This window comes from Dendropsophus ebraccatus, chromosome 4 (assembly GCF_027789765.1).
Source record: "Dendropsophus ebraccatus isolate aDenEbr1 chromosome 4, aDenEbr1.pat, whole genome shotgun sequence".
NCBI lineage: Eukaryota > Metazoa > Chordata > Amphibia > Anura > Hylidae > Dendropsophus > Dendropsophus ebraccatus.
In genome coordinates, this window is record NC_091457.1 from 161,393,656 (window position 1) to 161,407,100 (window position 13,445).

Below are 13,445 nucleotides of genomic sequence, written 5' to 3' on the forward strand. Positions count from 1 at the left end.
TTGTGCCTCAGGAAAACACCTATGTCATATACACTGTCGCAAGGGTGACAGTGTAGTACTCGTATATCTGTATAGCACGTTTTTGTTCTGTGCACCCTTTGCTGTCCTATGCCTAATCTATCTTTCGCCCTCTCTATTTTTCTCTCTCAATCACTATATGTTTCTCCTCTCCGCTTTCCGAACAATCTTTTTGTCTTTGCTTTTGTTCAATATCTTCTCAGTATTCAGTAGTACAGCAGCGTACAGCAGCATTTTGTCACTGACGAGCTACGTGCACTGCTAATAGTCTCCTTCCTCTCTCTTCTTCCGCAGACTGCGTAGTGCGGTCATGTGACCGCTCCTCTTAAAGCAATACCGACGTCACACAGGGGGTGGGCTAGTGCAACATCCCTGCTGATTGGATGTGTTGCGGGCATCATGGGGAAGCGCTTTTCCTGCCCAGAACACTTCCTGCTTTTTAAAATGGTGGCTGCCGTTTTAGAAAGCAAGGGAAAAAAATTCGGAGCAGACTTCCAAAAATCCGAATCCGACCGGACTCAGACTTTTGGAAAAATCTGAACCGGATCCCATACCGGGCAAACCGGTTTGCTCATCTCTAGTATTGACGTGTCAGGGTCACGCAGCCATAACAGGGTCCAGCCTCGGCCCCTGACTGGCTGAGCAGCCTTGACTCATCACGACCCAAATCCCCTCTGTAACCAGGAAGCGGCCGGGGGACTGGAGCGGTGGTACGCGGCATCAGCACTGGAGCCTGGGAGGTGAGAGCACCTTTACATCATCCTGCCCGGAGTTGTCCTCTATGTGTGTATATATTACCAGGGTAATATCAGGGTGCCAACCTATGTAGATTGATAAAGGTGTATACACTATATGATACAAGGACTATTGATGTTACATCCTCTGTTCAGTAGGGCTTCAATCCAGGGTTTCAAAAGTGAAAAGCCTGGATGTATCCTGCATTAGAGATGAGCGCAACTGGAACATGCTTGTGTCCGATCTTTCAGCATTTAAATATCTGGCTGAAGAAGTTGAATGCAGCCCTAGGAAGTCCTTGAAAATATGGATACAGCCATAGGTTGTATCCATGTTTTCCTTGACTCCCTTGGATTGCATTAAACGTTTTCAGCCACCAGTAATCAAATGCCAGAAGATCGGACACAAGCATGTTCCAGTTGCGCTCATCTCTATCTTGCATCCAAAAAGAAGAGCTTTGGTCACCATCTTCTGCTCTCCTCCTAAATGGGGCACATGGTGGAATTTTCCTTCCCTCCCAGACAATGGGTTGAATTTCAGTAGGATAGAAGAACAGGTAGGAGAAAATGTAGCATAGAGAAGTGCGGCAGAACTGGGACCAAACCATAGAGTTCTCCTTTTTTGGTGGTAACAGAGAACATATTGTGAGATCGTGCTGATCTTCCTTAGATCCAATCTCATAGGACCTATGAATATGTGTAAAAAAAAAAAGAAAAAAAGAACCTACTATAGTAACCTTCTCTGTCCAGTGCTACAGTCCTCTGGTGAAAGTGCTCCCCATAGATGATGCCACAGCCAGTCACTGGCCTCAGCAGTCAGATGTAAGTCATGCCCCATGTTTCTCACCAGATCCCAAATTTTTTCCTCCCCACCATACCCGGTAATTCCTGGAAGAATCCAGGAAGGTAAAACTGTGGGTCGACCTATTAGCTTTGAGCACATTTCGACGTGCTTATGAATATAAAAAGGGCCCATGACCAGATGGAGGGGGTAGAATACATAGAAAAATGTACAGCTTCACTAAACCATTGTTCTGTGTTGTACTACAAAGTCTATTGTAACCAGCAAGGGGATAGAGCACCCACTGCTTACTGCAGGGGTGGGGAACCTTTTTCATGTCGAGGGCCGGTCGGGCATTAATAAAATCATTCGAGGGCCGCATACCGTGTGCGGCAGTTAGTAGCGTGGGTTTGCAGCACCCAGGGCAAGGCAAAGTATTGTTCCCCTAGTGCCCCTGCTATTGTAGTTAACCCCCAGTGATGCCCCTGCTATTGTAGTTAACCCCCCCAGTGATGCCTCTGGTAGGCCTAGTTAACCCCCATCAGGCATGTCCCTGGTGGCCTAGTTAACCCCCATCAGGCATGTCCCTGGTGGCCTATTTAACCCTCCATCAGGCATATCCCCTGTGGCCTAGTTAACCCCCATCAGGGATGTCCCTGGTGGCCTAGTTAACCCCCATCAGGCATGTCCCTGGTGGCCTAGTTAACCCCCATCAGGCATGTCCCTGGTGGCCTAGTTAACCCCCATCAGGCATGTCCCTGGTGACCTAGTTAACCCTCCATCAGGCATATCCCTGGTGGCCTAGTTAACCCCCATTAGGCATGTCCCTGGTGGCCTAGTTAACCCTCCATCAGGCATATCCCTGGTGGCCTAGTTAACCCCCATTAGGCATGTCCCTGGTGGCCTAGTTAACCCCCATCAGGCATGTCCCTGGTGGCCTAGTTAACCCCCATCAGGCATGTCCCTGGTGGCCTAGTTAACCCCCATCAGGCATATCCCTGGTGGCCTAGTTAACCCTCCATCAGGCATATCCCTGGTGGCCTAGTTAACCCTCCATCAGGCATATCCCTGGTGGCCTAGTTAACCCCCATTAGGCATGTCCCTGGTGGCCTAGTTAACCCCCATCAGGCATGTCTCTGGTGGCCGGCAGCTGTCACAGACACCGGAGGATGCTGTGTGCGCCGGCTCCTTCCTCCTCCAGAGCGGCGCGCACCACAGGGGAGCTGCGGGAGGTCTCAGGGGCCGGATGTGGGCTGGAGGTTCCCCTCCCCTGGCTTACTGCGTAGCATCTCTCTAAAGTAAAGCGATTACCATACAACTGTATGCGTCCATCGGATTATGGTTAGCACTATTGCCCCCTGAGTTCTGGGTCCAAATCCCTTCAAGGATACCATCTGCCTGGAGTTTTATGTTCTCCCCGTGCTCATGTTGGATTCCTTTGTGTACTCCAGTTTCCTTCAGAACATACTGATTGGTGAATCTTAAAGGGGTTATCTAGGCTTATAATAACATGGCTGTTTTCTTTCCAGGGGTGTAACTAGAAATGGCTGGGCCCCATTGCAAACTTTTGATCCCCCCCGACTGACCCCAAATCCATCAAGTGTAGTCATAACCTTTAACATTTAACTGGAAGTGCTCGTCAGGATATATACAGCACCCTTAATGCCCTGCTTGGCCGCCGGGCACTGCAAATAATGATGGGTCAGGGGGCCCAGTGTATTGCAGCAGTGGGCCCTGTAGCAGTCGCTATGTTTGCTATGGTGGTAGTTACGCCCCTGAACAGCACCACTCTTGCCCTCAGTTTGGTTGTGGTCCGACACTCATACACTCAACTAAATTTGTTGAACGTAACCCGACAATTATCGGTTCCAGTCATCAGGCTGTGGCTGGGCTAGAACTTGCAGCTATAAAAATAGATGTAAAAATACATCCAGCCTGAGATATAGAAACACAGCAAAAAAAAACAAAAACAAAAAAACAACAACATAATAATTAAAGGCTTAAAAATGCAACAAAAAAAGTGAGCAACAAGAGGTGGTAAACAAGCTGTTCCTCCGTCAGGTTGGCCTGGGTTGTATAAATGATAGAGTAGTTTTAGTAGTTTTACGAACATGGGGTTACCAGGATTCATCATGTCTTCCCATTCTCCTTTAGCCCACAGTACACGTGTAGGACACTTGTGGCTTTTGTGGCTTGTTCGGATCTTCTTCCTTGTTATATTCTGCAGGGTTGAAGTCTTGTTCAGGGCAGGTTTTGGTTACTTTGTTTTCCAGACGTCTCTGGTACAGCTCTGAGATATGCCTGGCCGTCCACAATCCTGGCTGAGCTGCTCGTCCCTGACGTGGACTGGAATAAGCATCTAATGTTTCAGCTTATACATTAATACCGTCATCTTGGAATGGCGCGAAATATAGAGAACTGCAGACAGATGTATAAAGAAGTTAGCAAGTGCCAGGAATTGGACCCCCATCATATTAATTTTGATGGCACAACCATATGTATATGACAAGGAGATTGTAATATAGGCTGTATTAGCTGGGCAGAGCCGATGACTAGAGATAAGCGAGCATGCTCTATTGAGTATAGTATTCGCTTGAGTATCAGGCAATTTAAAAGTACTCGATACTTGAGTGAGTACTTCATGCTGCTCAGGTGCACAATAGAGATGAGCGAACTTTTTAAAAGTTCGTTCCGACCGGACTTCCGGATTTTTTTGAAGAGTTCGGTTCGACCGAATTTAGTTTAGTTTAAAGCATCTATATGATACGGGGGTAGTGTATTTGTTGAATTTAGGGCTCCACATGTCAGTAACATCTTTATCTTTTCAATATCTCAAAGTCATTTTTTTTTTTAGACTTTTTAGAATATTCACCATTACAGGGTCTATGCAGGAAAAAGGTCACAAATGCAGTGAAGGAGCAGTCTCTCCACTACACTCTCGCAAGGGTCCAACTATAGTACTTGTAAATCTGTATAGCATTTTTTTTTTAGTTTTATTCTACACACATGCACGAGATATATTTGTGTCTTAGGATAACACGTATGTCATATACTCTCTCGCAAGGATGACAGTATAGTACTTATATATCTGTATAACACGTTTTTGTTCTGTGCACCCTTTGCTCTCCTATGCCTAATCTATCTATCTTTCGCCCTCTCTATTTTTCTCTCTCAATCACTATATGTTTCTCCTCTCCGCTTTTCTAATAATCTTTTGGTCTTTGCTTTTGTACAATATCTTCTCAGTACAGCAGCAGCGTTTTGTCACTGACGAGCTCTGTGCACTGATAACAGTCTCCTTCCTCTCTCTCTGCAGACTGTGTCGTGCGGTCATGTGACCGCTTCTCTTAAAGCAATACTGACGTCACACAAGGGGTGGGCTAGTGCAAGATCCCTGCTGATTGGATGTGTTCCGGGCATCATGGGAAAGCGCTTTTCCTGCCCGGAACATTTCCTGTTTTCTAAAATGGCGGCTGCCATTTTAGAAAGCAAGAAAAAGAAAAAATTCGTAGCGGACTTCCAAAAATCCGAACTCGGCCGAACTCGGACTTTTGGAAAAATCTGAACCGGATCCCATACCGGCAAAACCGGTTCGCTCATCTCTAGTGCACATGAACAAAAAGTTTGTTGAAAGGCTGCTGAGCATAATGCATTTCCGCAGCCTGTCACGATCAGCCCTTCCAGATCAGCAGCTAGATCCTCTTTTAATCCAGAAGGTTAGGTGTCTATGGATACAAGGACAATAATGGATAATGGATGCAGTCAAGCAATAAATGCATTGTCATCTGATTGTGTCTATGTATCCATGGAGACCCGACCTTCCAGATTATTAGAGGCCGTGACAAGTGCAATTTAGTGATTAGAGACCGTGACAAGTGCAATTTAGACCACATGAGACGCATAGGTGTCCCACCTTAGTTGCTGATTGGCTGAACAGTGATAGTGAAGACAGATGGAAGACCGGAGTGGTAAGTATACTTTCCCGATCCCCCCCCACCCCCACCAGGGTCTGGTCCCCAGGGGGTTAACTTAAGACTGTCACTTTCAGATTAGCCAGGTGCCCTCCGCTCTTTCGAGTAGTGGACACCTTGTTAAATACTCAAGTCTCTCAATGTTTTCAATGGGGATCGTTACCAACAATCGAGCATTGATAAATACTGGACTCGAGTAGCGAGCACTCAAGTACTTTGGTGCTCCGATGACATTACTCAAGGGGGTGGGGGTAGAAGTCAGAGACAAGACATCTGAAACAAATGTTTTGTCTTGGATGAGAGGGAAGAGCTGGGGAGCTGCTGAGACAACACAACAATGAAAATTAGAAGACTACACAACTTCCTGTCAGGAGTAAATCATGCAAAAACACACTGAAGCCAGTACTATAAGTGATAACATTATAATAGCACCAGAATTCCCCATTAATAATGGAGGGAAGACGTCTTTGATGACTTGGGTGAGTGAATGGGTTGCACCATGTGACAGACAGTCTAATATATTCTTCGATTTGGGACTTCTAATTGATAAGTACTACGGGCCTTCTGGAGTCCAGGAAAAGTTCACGCTCGCAGTCATGAGAACAGCGTATAATGCATTTATTCATGATCTCTCAGGCCGGTGGCACTGTGCTTTCTCAGATATTCCTTGACTTGCAAACAGACCTTTCCAGCTGCCAGGCTCATTTAGGTTTAATTGAGGTGAAGGAAGTAATGCTGCGCAATGCTGGCACCATGTGAGACCTCTACTGTATCCAAGCTTATTGGTATGTTTTTGCTTCATCTTTCCGTGTAGGAAAAAGAGAAGAAGTACATGCTACCTTTGGACAATCTGAAAGTCCGCGATGTGGAAAAAGGCTTCATGTCCAGCAAACACATCTTTGCCCTGTTCAACACTGAGCAACGGTATGAAAAGTGGCCTATGACATGTTTTATAGGCTCCCAGAGAAACCGTCCTTCATAGCATCCAAAGATATTTATAAAATGTTCTTCCCAACAAAGTCCCCGATGGAGGAAGAAGCTGAATTGTTGCTATTGCTTCAAGTCTTGTATCAGGATAAATGCACACGAGACCGATTTATTGTAAACCTGCAAATTCATAGGAAAATCTGCAGGAACAATGTGTGCAGATTTTGTGCAGATTTTGGTTTCACTTTCCCCATTGATGTTAAAGGAGAAATCAAGTGATAATTTTTATTGAAGTATTGTATCGCCCCCCCAAAAGTGAAAAAAAAACATCAATATACACTTATTGCGGTAAATGCACATAAAGGGCTTTTTTCCCTGCACTTACTACTGCATCAAGGCTTCACTTCCTGGATAACATGGTGATGTCACTTCCTGGATAACATGGTGATGTCACTTCCTGGATGACACGGTGATGTCACTTCCTGGATAACATGATGTCACTTCCTGGATAACATGGAAATGTCACTTCCTGGATAACATGGTGATGTCACTTCCTGGATAACATGGTGATGTCACGAACCGACTTTCAGAACTGTGTGGGCTTTGGCTGCTAGAGAGGATTATGGCAGGGGGATGCTCAGTGTTCCTCCAGTGCCCTGTGTCCCTCAGTGTCCCCCTGCCATCATCCTCTCCAGCAGCCACAGCCCACACAGTTCTGAGAGTCGGGTCGTGACATCACCATTTTATCCAGGAAGTGACATTACCATGTTATCCAGGAAGTGACATCTCCATGTTATCCAGGAAGTGACATCATCATGTTATCCAGGAAGTGACACCATGGTATCCAGGAAGTGACATCACCATGTTATCCAGGAAGTGACATCACCATGTTATCCAGGAAGTGACATCACCATGTTATCCAGGAAGTAACATCACCATGTTATCCAGGAAGTGAAGCCGTGATGCAGTAGTAAGTGCAGGAAAAAAAGCACTTTATAAACATTTCCCGTAATAATTGTATATTGAGGATTTGTGTTACTTTTGGGGGCAATACAATACTTTATAAAAAAATTTCGCTGGACTTCTCCTTTAATGAGGAAAGTGTAGAAGGTACTGCCGACTATAAAAAAAAAAAAACAACAACAACATATTCAGGCTAGAAGATTCCCATAGTGTGTAGATGAGCTGTGATAAATGGCCTCTACTTTGCTTGTACTGTATATTCTCTTTGTACATTTCTCTTCTGCCAATCTGTGTAATGTGCATTTATCCAAATTAGACCCGGGTCCCCCCTGTTCCGAGTATATTAGAGGTGTATTACAGCGTTAGGTTAATACATAAATGTACTGCAGAAGCATATAGCATTGCTTACCTGCCTGCTCCAGTTCTGAAACCACCAACAATCCGTTTTTGTCCATTTTGGTTGGGCGGTTACTCAGTACTACCATTCAGGGCCGCTGATAGGGCAGTACAAGTGGTACTGACGTATGGGGCCCGGACCCTAAGAGACATGGGGGGGGGCGCCGGGCCCGCCGGCCGCCGCCCCCCGTCTGCTACGCTAGGGGGGCCCGCACAGCCTCCCTTGCCACCTGTTTTTGAGCATCCCGAGAAGCTGCGGTCGCGCAGCTTCTCGGGATGCACTGATCGCTTCGATGTTCCGCCCGCACATTGAGCACATTGAGCGGGCGGAACATTAAAGCGATCAGAATACAGGAGAAGGACCTGTCAGCGTCCTCCTCCTGTATTCTCTCCCATAGGCTGCCGGCACTTTATACCAGCAGCCTATGGGAGGCCAGAAGAGGAGGAAGAGCTGCTGCCTGCAGCTACACAGCGCAGATTAGGTGAGTAGGATGTTTTTTTTTTTTTAAGGGCACCTCTGGGGGCATTATTAGTATATGGGGGCACCTCTGGGGGCATTATTAGTATATGGGGGCACCTCTGGGGGCATTATTAGTATATGGGGGCACCTCTGGGACATTATAAGTGTATGGGGGCACCTCTGGGGGCATTATTAGTATATGGGGGCACCTCTGGGGGCATTATTAGTTCATGGGGGCACCTCTGGGGCATTATTAGTTCATGGGGGCACCTCTGGGGGCATTATTAGTGTATGGGGGCACCTCTGGGGGGCATTAATAGTATAGGGGGCACCTCTGGGGGCATTATTAGTGTATGGGGGCACCTCTGGGGGCATTATTAGTATATGGGGGCACCTCTGGGGGCATTATTATTGTATGGGGGCACCTCTGGGGGCATTATTAGTGTATGGGGGCACCTCTGGGGGCATTATTAGTATATGGGGGCACCTCTGGGGGCATTATTATTGTATGGGGGCACCTCTGGGGGCATTATTAGTATATGGGGGCACCTCTGGGGGCATTATTAGTTCATGGGGGCACCTCTGGGGGCATTATTAGTTCATGGGGGCACCTCTGGGGGCATTATTAGTGTATGGGGGCACCTCTGGGGGGCATTAATAGTATAGGGGGCACCTCTGGGGGCATTATTAGTGTATGGGGGCACCTCTGGGGGCATTATTAGTGTATGGGGGCACCTCTGGGGGCATTATTAGTATATGGGGGCACCTCTGGGGCATTATTAGTATATGGGGGCACCTCTGGGGACATTATTAGTTCATGGGGGCACCTCTGGGGGCATTATTAGTATATGGGGGCACCTCTGGGGGCATTATTAGCTCATGGGGGCACCTCTGGGGGCCTTATTAGCTCATGGGGGCACCTCTGGGGGCATTATTAGTTCATGGGGAACCTCTGGGGGCATTATTAGTGTATGGGGGTACCTCTAGGGGCATTATTAGTTCATGGGGGCACCTCTGGGGGCATTATTAGCTCATGGGGGTACCTCTGGGGGCATTATTAGTTCATGGGGGCACAGCAGGGAATCCTACATACAGGGGGCATCCCACATTCCTACTCGCTTTACTGCACATAACACCAAACAGTGCAGTTACTATGGGAGCCTACAGGAGGGAGAAAGGAAAGGAAGTTGCTAGAAATGTGCGGAGCCTAAATTGTTTGTCTCGCAGGTTCTGAAAAGATGAAACATATCTGGAAGGAATCATCATGGAGGTCTGGCCGGATGGAGAGGAAAAGGGAAAGTGACGCCTCAGATCAAAGAAGACGTCACCTGTGAGTCCCTGTATGACGGTTTTCTTATTTTGTAGAACATCATTTAGTAGGGGTGCCCCGAGGTGACAGCTACTACATTATCTGTACTCAGAGATATCACTGTGTTATCTGTGCTGTTACATAGGACTGCAGGTGACATCTACATTATCTGTACTCAGAGATATCACTGTGTTATCTGTTGTGTTACATAGGACTGCAGGTGACTACTACATTATCTGTACTCAGAGATATCACTGTGTTATCTGTGGTGTTACATAGGACTGCAGGTGACAGCTACTACATTATCTGTACTCAGAGATATCACTGTGTTATCTGTGGTGTTACATAGGACTGCAGGTGACATCTACATTATCTGTACTCAGAGGGATATTACTGTGTTATCTGTGCTGTTACATAGGACTGCAGGTGAAATCTACTACATGATCTATACTCAGAGATATCACTGTGTTATCTGTGCTGTTACATAGGACTGCAGGGGAAATCTACTACATTATCTGTACTCAGAGATACCACTGTGTTATGTGGTGTTACATAGGACTGCAGGTGATATCAGGTGATTTCTCCAGGTTGCAGAAGTTCAAACTTCATCGTGCCCTGGTGTGCTGGTGTCTGTATACATGTGTGCTGGTGTCTGTATACATGTGTGCTGGTGTCTGTATGTGTGTATACATGTGTGCTGGTGTCTGTATACATGTGTGCTGGTGTCTGTATACATGTGTGCTGGTGTCTGTATACATGTGTGCAACGTACAATTTATAGCGTGTCTACAAGCCCAGCGGGGCTCATTATGATGGAGACTAAAACTTATACAAGAGTGGGGTAGGGGTTCCCCTGTATTCAGAATGCTGTTGAGTGCTAGGCAATGCCCCGTCTATGCAGAGCAGGATAAAGACACCTCTGCTGCACAAACAGGATCTCCTAGAAAGCGTTCTCACCGCCATGTATTCGCTATCACTGTCTTGGGTGAGCTAAACTAGTCTGCCTGGGGGGGGGGGGGGGGTGATTTGTACATGCTCACTAACATGGAACAGCCTCATTATATTAGCCTTATCAACATATTCTATGTTAGTGAGCATACCGGGGGGATATTGGTGAACATATACAAATCAAACAGCCCCCCCAGACCCTCGAAACTCAATAGCATTCTGAATACAGGGGAACCCCTACCCCACTCTTGTATAAGTTTTAGTCTCCATCATAATGAGCCCCGCTGGGCTTATAGACACGCTATAAATTGTACGTTGCAGGGGTGAATATAATGCACTGCATACAGATCACAAGAGACAGCTATACAAGTAAGTGTCTGTATGGTGACATTTAAATTGCACCTTGTTCACATTTAGTTTCACCAATTTTATAACTGTATAACAGAGGTTACATTTTAAGCCACTGGGGAAAATGGGATATATGAGCCAGTTCTCTAGAATTGATCTGAACCAAATTATACCTCCCAGCAAGGCGTGGGTCGAACACACTATTTTTTTTTGTATTAATGTGGGGGCCACAGACACTTTGGTTGTATGGGGCCCCGAAATTCCTGATGGCGGCCCTGCTACCATTCATTCCCAGAATGCATTGCTTTCGCTGCCATTGTCACAGTCCTCCCACCGGCTTCCTCCCTTCCCCAGCAATGCTTCCAGATCCCTGCCCAAAGCTGTTGAAGAACAGCACCTGCTGCATACATTGCCTGTCTGCTTTTCCTGTAACATCATTCAGCACAAAGCAGCGGGCTGTAATGACACCACACTCTCCCGGCCTCATTTCTATGTGTTTAGCACATAGGGGAAGGGGCCACCCGGACGATCTTTAGATCACCCCGGATAGCCCATAGAAGAGAGTGGCAGCCAGCAGACTGTCTCTATCGTGATCGTTTTTTAAAACATGCTTTAAGACAATGATTAGCCTTTTAACATGACCTACTACACCAAGCGATTATTGCCCGGAACAGCCAGTAATCGGCCAAGTCCGGCTGATAATGGTTTGGTGTAACCGCTTGGTTGTAATGTCAGTGGTGATCGCCGGAGTTGTGGTTATCCTCCACAATACTTCCTATATGGCCTCCATGGTGTCCAGACTGAGGGGCCTATTCCACGGAGCAATAATCAGCCGAATCTATTGTGTCATCAGCTGATGATCTCACACTGACTGACCGACGATCTCACAAACACCATACTGTATATTACCTACACATGTTGCAGGTCATCTCCTGTGCTCCTTCTTCCTCCCGACCCCCCATGCAGCAGCAGCTTCGGTGCGGCCAGTAGCTGACAGACCGCTCAGCCAATCACTCTCCAGGACCGAAGCTGAGGAAGGAGCGCAGGAGAAGACCTGCAACATGTGTAGGTAATGTATGGTGTTTAAACAAGGGCTGCAAGGACATCAGTAACGATGTCCCTGCAGCCCTCGCTAAATGATTATGGGGCCGTGGAATAGGCCCAGTAAACGAGCTCCGATCTAGCAGATTGGCGCTCGTTTACATTATTGATCGGGCCCCTATCGGCTCCTGGAATAAGACCCTGAGACTGAGCAACTTTCCGCAAAGGTGTTTTGTACTGTTTTTTTTTGTTTTTTTTTGTCTTGTATATTTGATTAGCTCCACCTGTCTGCTGCCCATCCTGACCTCTGACTAACTAGTACAGTACCCCGCCTGCCTTGACCCCTGCACCGACTATGGTTCCTGGTGTCTTCTCTCTATCTATGTGCCGGCCATTGCTAACAGAGACTGGAGATTCCCTGAGAGAATGTGCCCATCTCCTCACAGGGGTTAAAGGGGAAGGACACACGTTCTGTATGTAATCATATAGCAGATGGCGACCACTTGTGGCTAATTAGCTGGTGGTAGGTAACAAGACAAACCGCATATGAGGAAGAAAGACAAAAGATCAATCGGAGGCAGGGCAGGGTTTGGCAGGGGTGCACATAGTAGAGAACAGACCCCATAAAAAGATATGTGCCCACCACTATGGTGCCAGGTTTTACCACCTAGAATGGAAGGATTTGGTGTCTGCTTGCTCTTTTATAGCTAGTGTCTCACACCCCTATGTTCTAAGAGTGCATGCACACTACAGAATCCAAGCGGATAACCCACCGCAGATTCTTCCGCACGCCCCCGCGTGAATCTCCGCCGGTGCCATATACTCCATTCTACTCACAGGCTGATTCCACCGTCCGCCAAATGAATTGACAATTCTTTGGGCGCACGACCGAATCCGTCTGCGCATAGTATGGAGTCTATGACACCGGCGGAGATGCATGCGGTGACGAGCAGCGGGTTAGCCGTGCGGATTCAGTAGTGAGCCCTAACAATGAGAGGTAAATCCAGGTTGTTGCAACACCAAGCACAATGGATGAGACCAGCTGGCCTCCCTATATAAAGGCTACAGCTCTGGTCACTGTGTATGCGGGAGCTGCAGTTCTGGCACACAGCTGATTGACGTAGGTGCCAAGTCAGACGCACGCGGTCGGGTATAGATCCTGTGGATAGATCATCAATGAAGAACACAAAGGGAATGCTTAATCAGAAAATCACCTTTTGTTTTGTAATGTTTTTTGAGGGGTGTTTTTTAAATAATTTTTTGTGATTTTTTCCTTTTTACATTCTATATTCTAAAACAATCCTGAAATCTTAGTTTCTTAAGCACCTCTAGTATTAAAGGGGTTATCCAGCGCTACAAAAACATGGCCACTTTCTTCCAGAGACAGCACCACTCTTGTCTGCAGCTTGGGTGGGGTTTTTCTGCTCAGTTCCATTGAAGTCAATGGAGCTTAATTGCAAACCGCACCTGAACTGGAGACAAGAGTCGTGCTGTCTCTGAAAGAAAGTGGCCATGTTTTTGTAGCACTGGATAACCCCTTTCAATCTAAG

General features: G+C 46.9%; 1 protein-coding gene across 1 annotated transcript in view; it reads left to right on the forward strand.

The window, feature by feature from the left end:
* The window catches only part of DNM3 (dynamin 3), a 143,844-nt gene that overhangs the window by 84,275 nt on the left and 46,124 nt on the right, over nt 1-13,445 (forward strand). Inside the window, exon 13 of the mRNA XM_069967985.1 lies at nt 6,319-6,428. Coding sequence (XP_069824086.1) covers nt 6,319-6,428 — 110 coding nt within the window. The remainder of the gene's footprint in view (nt 1-6,318; nt 6,429-13,445) is intronic.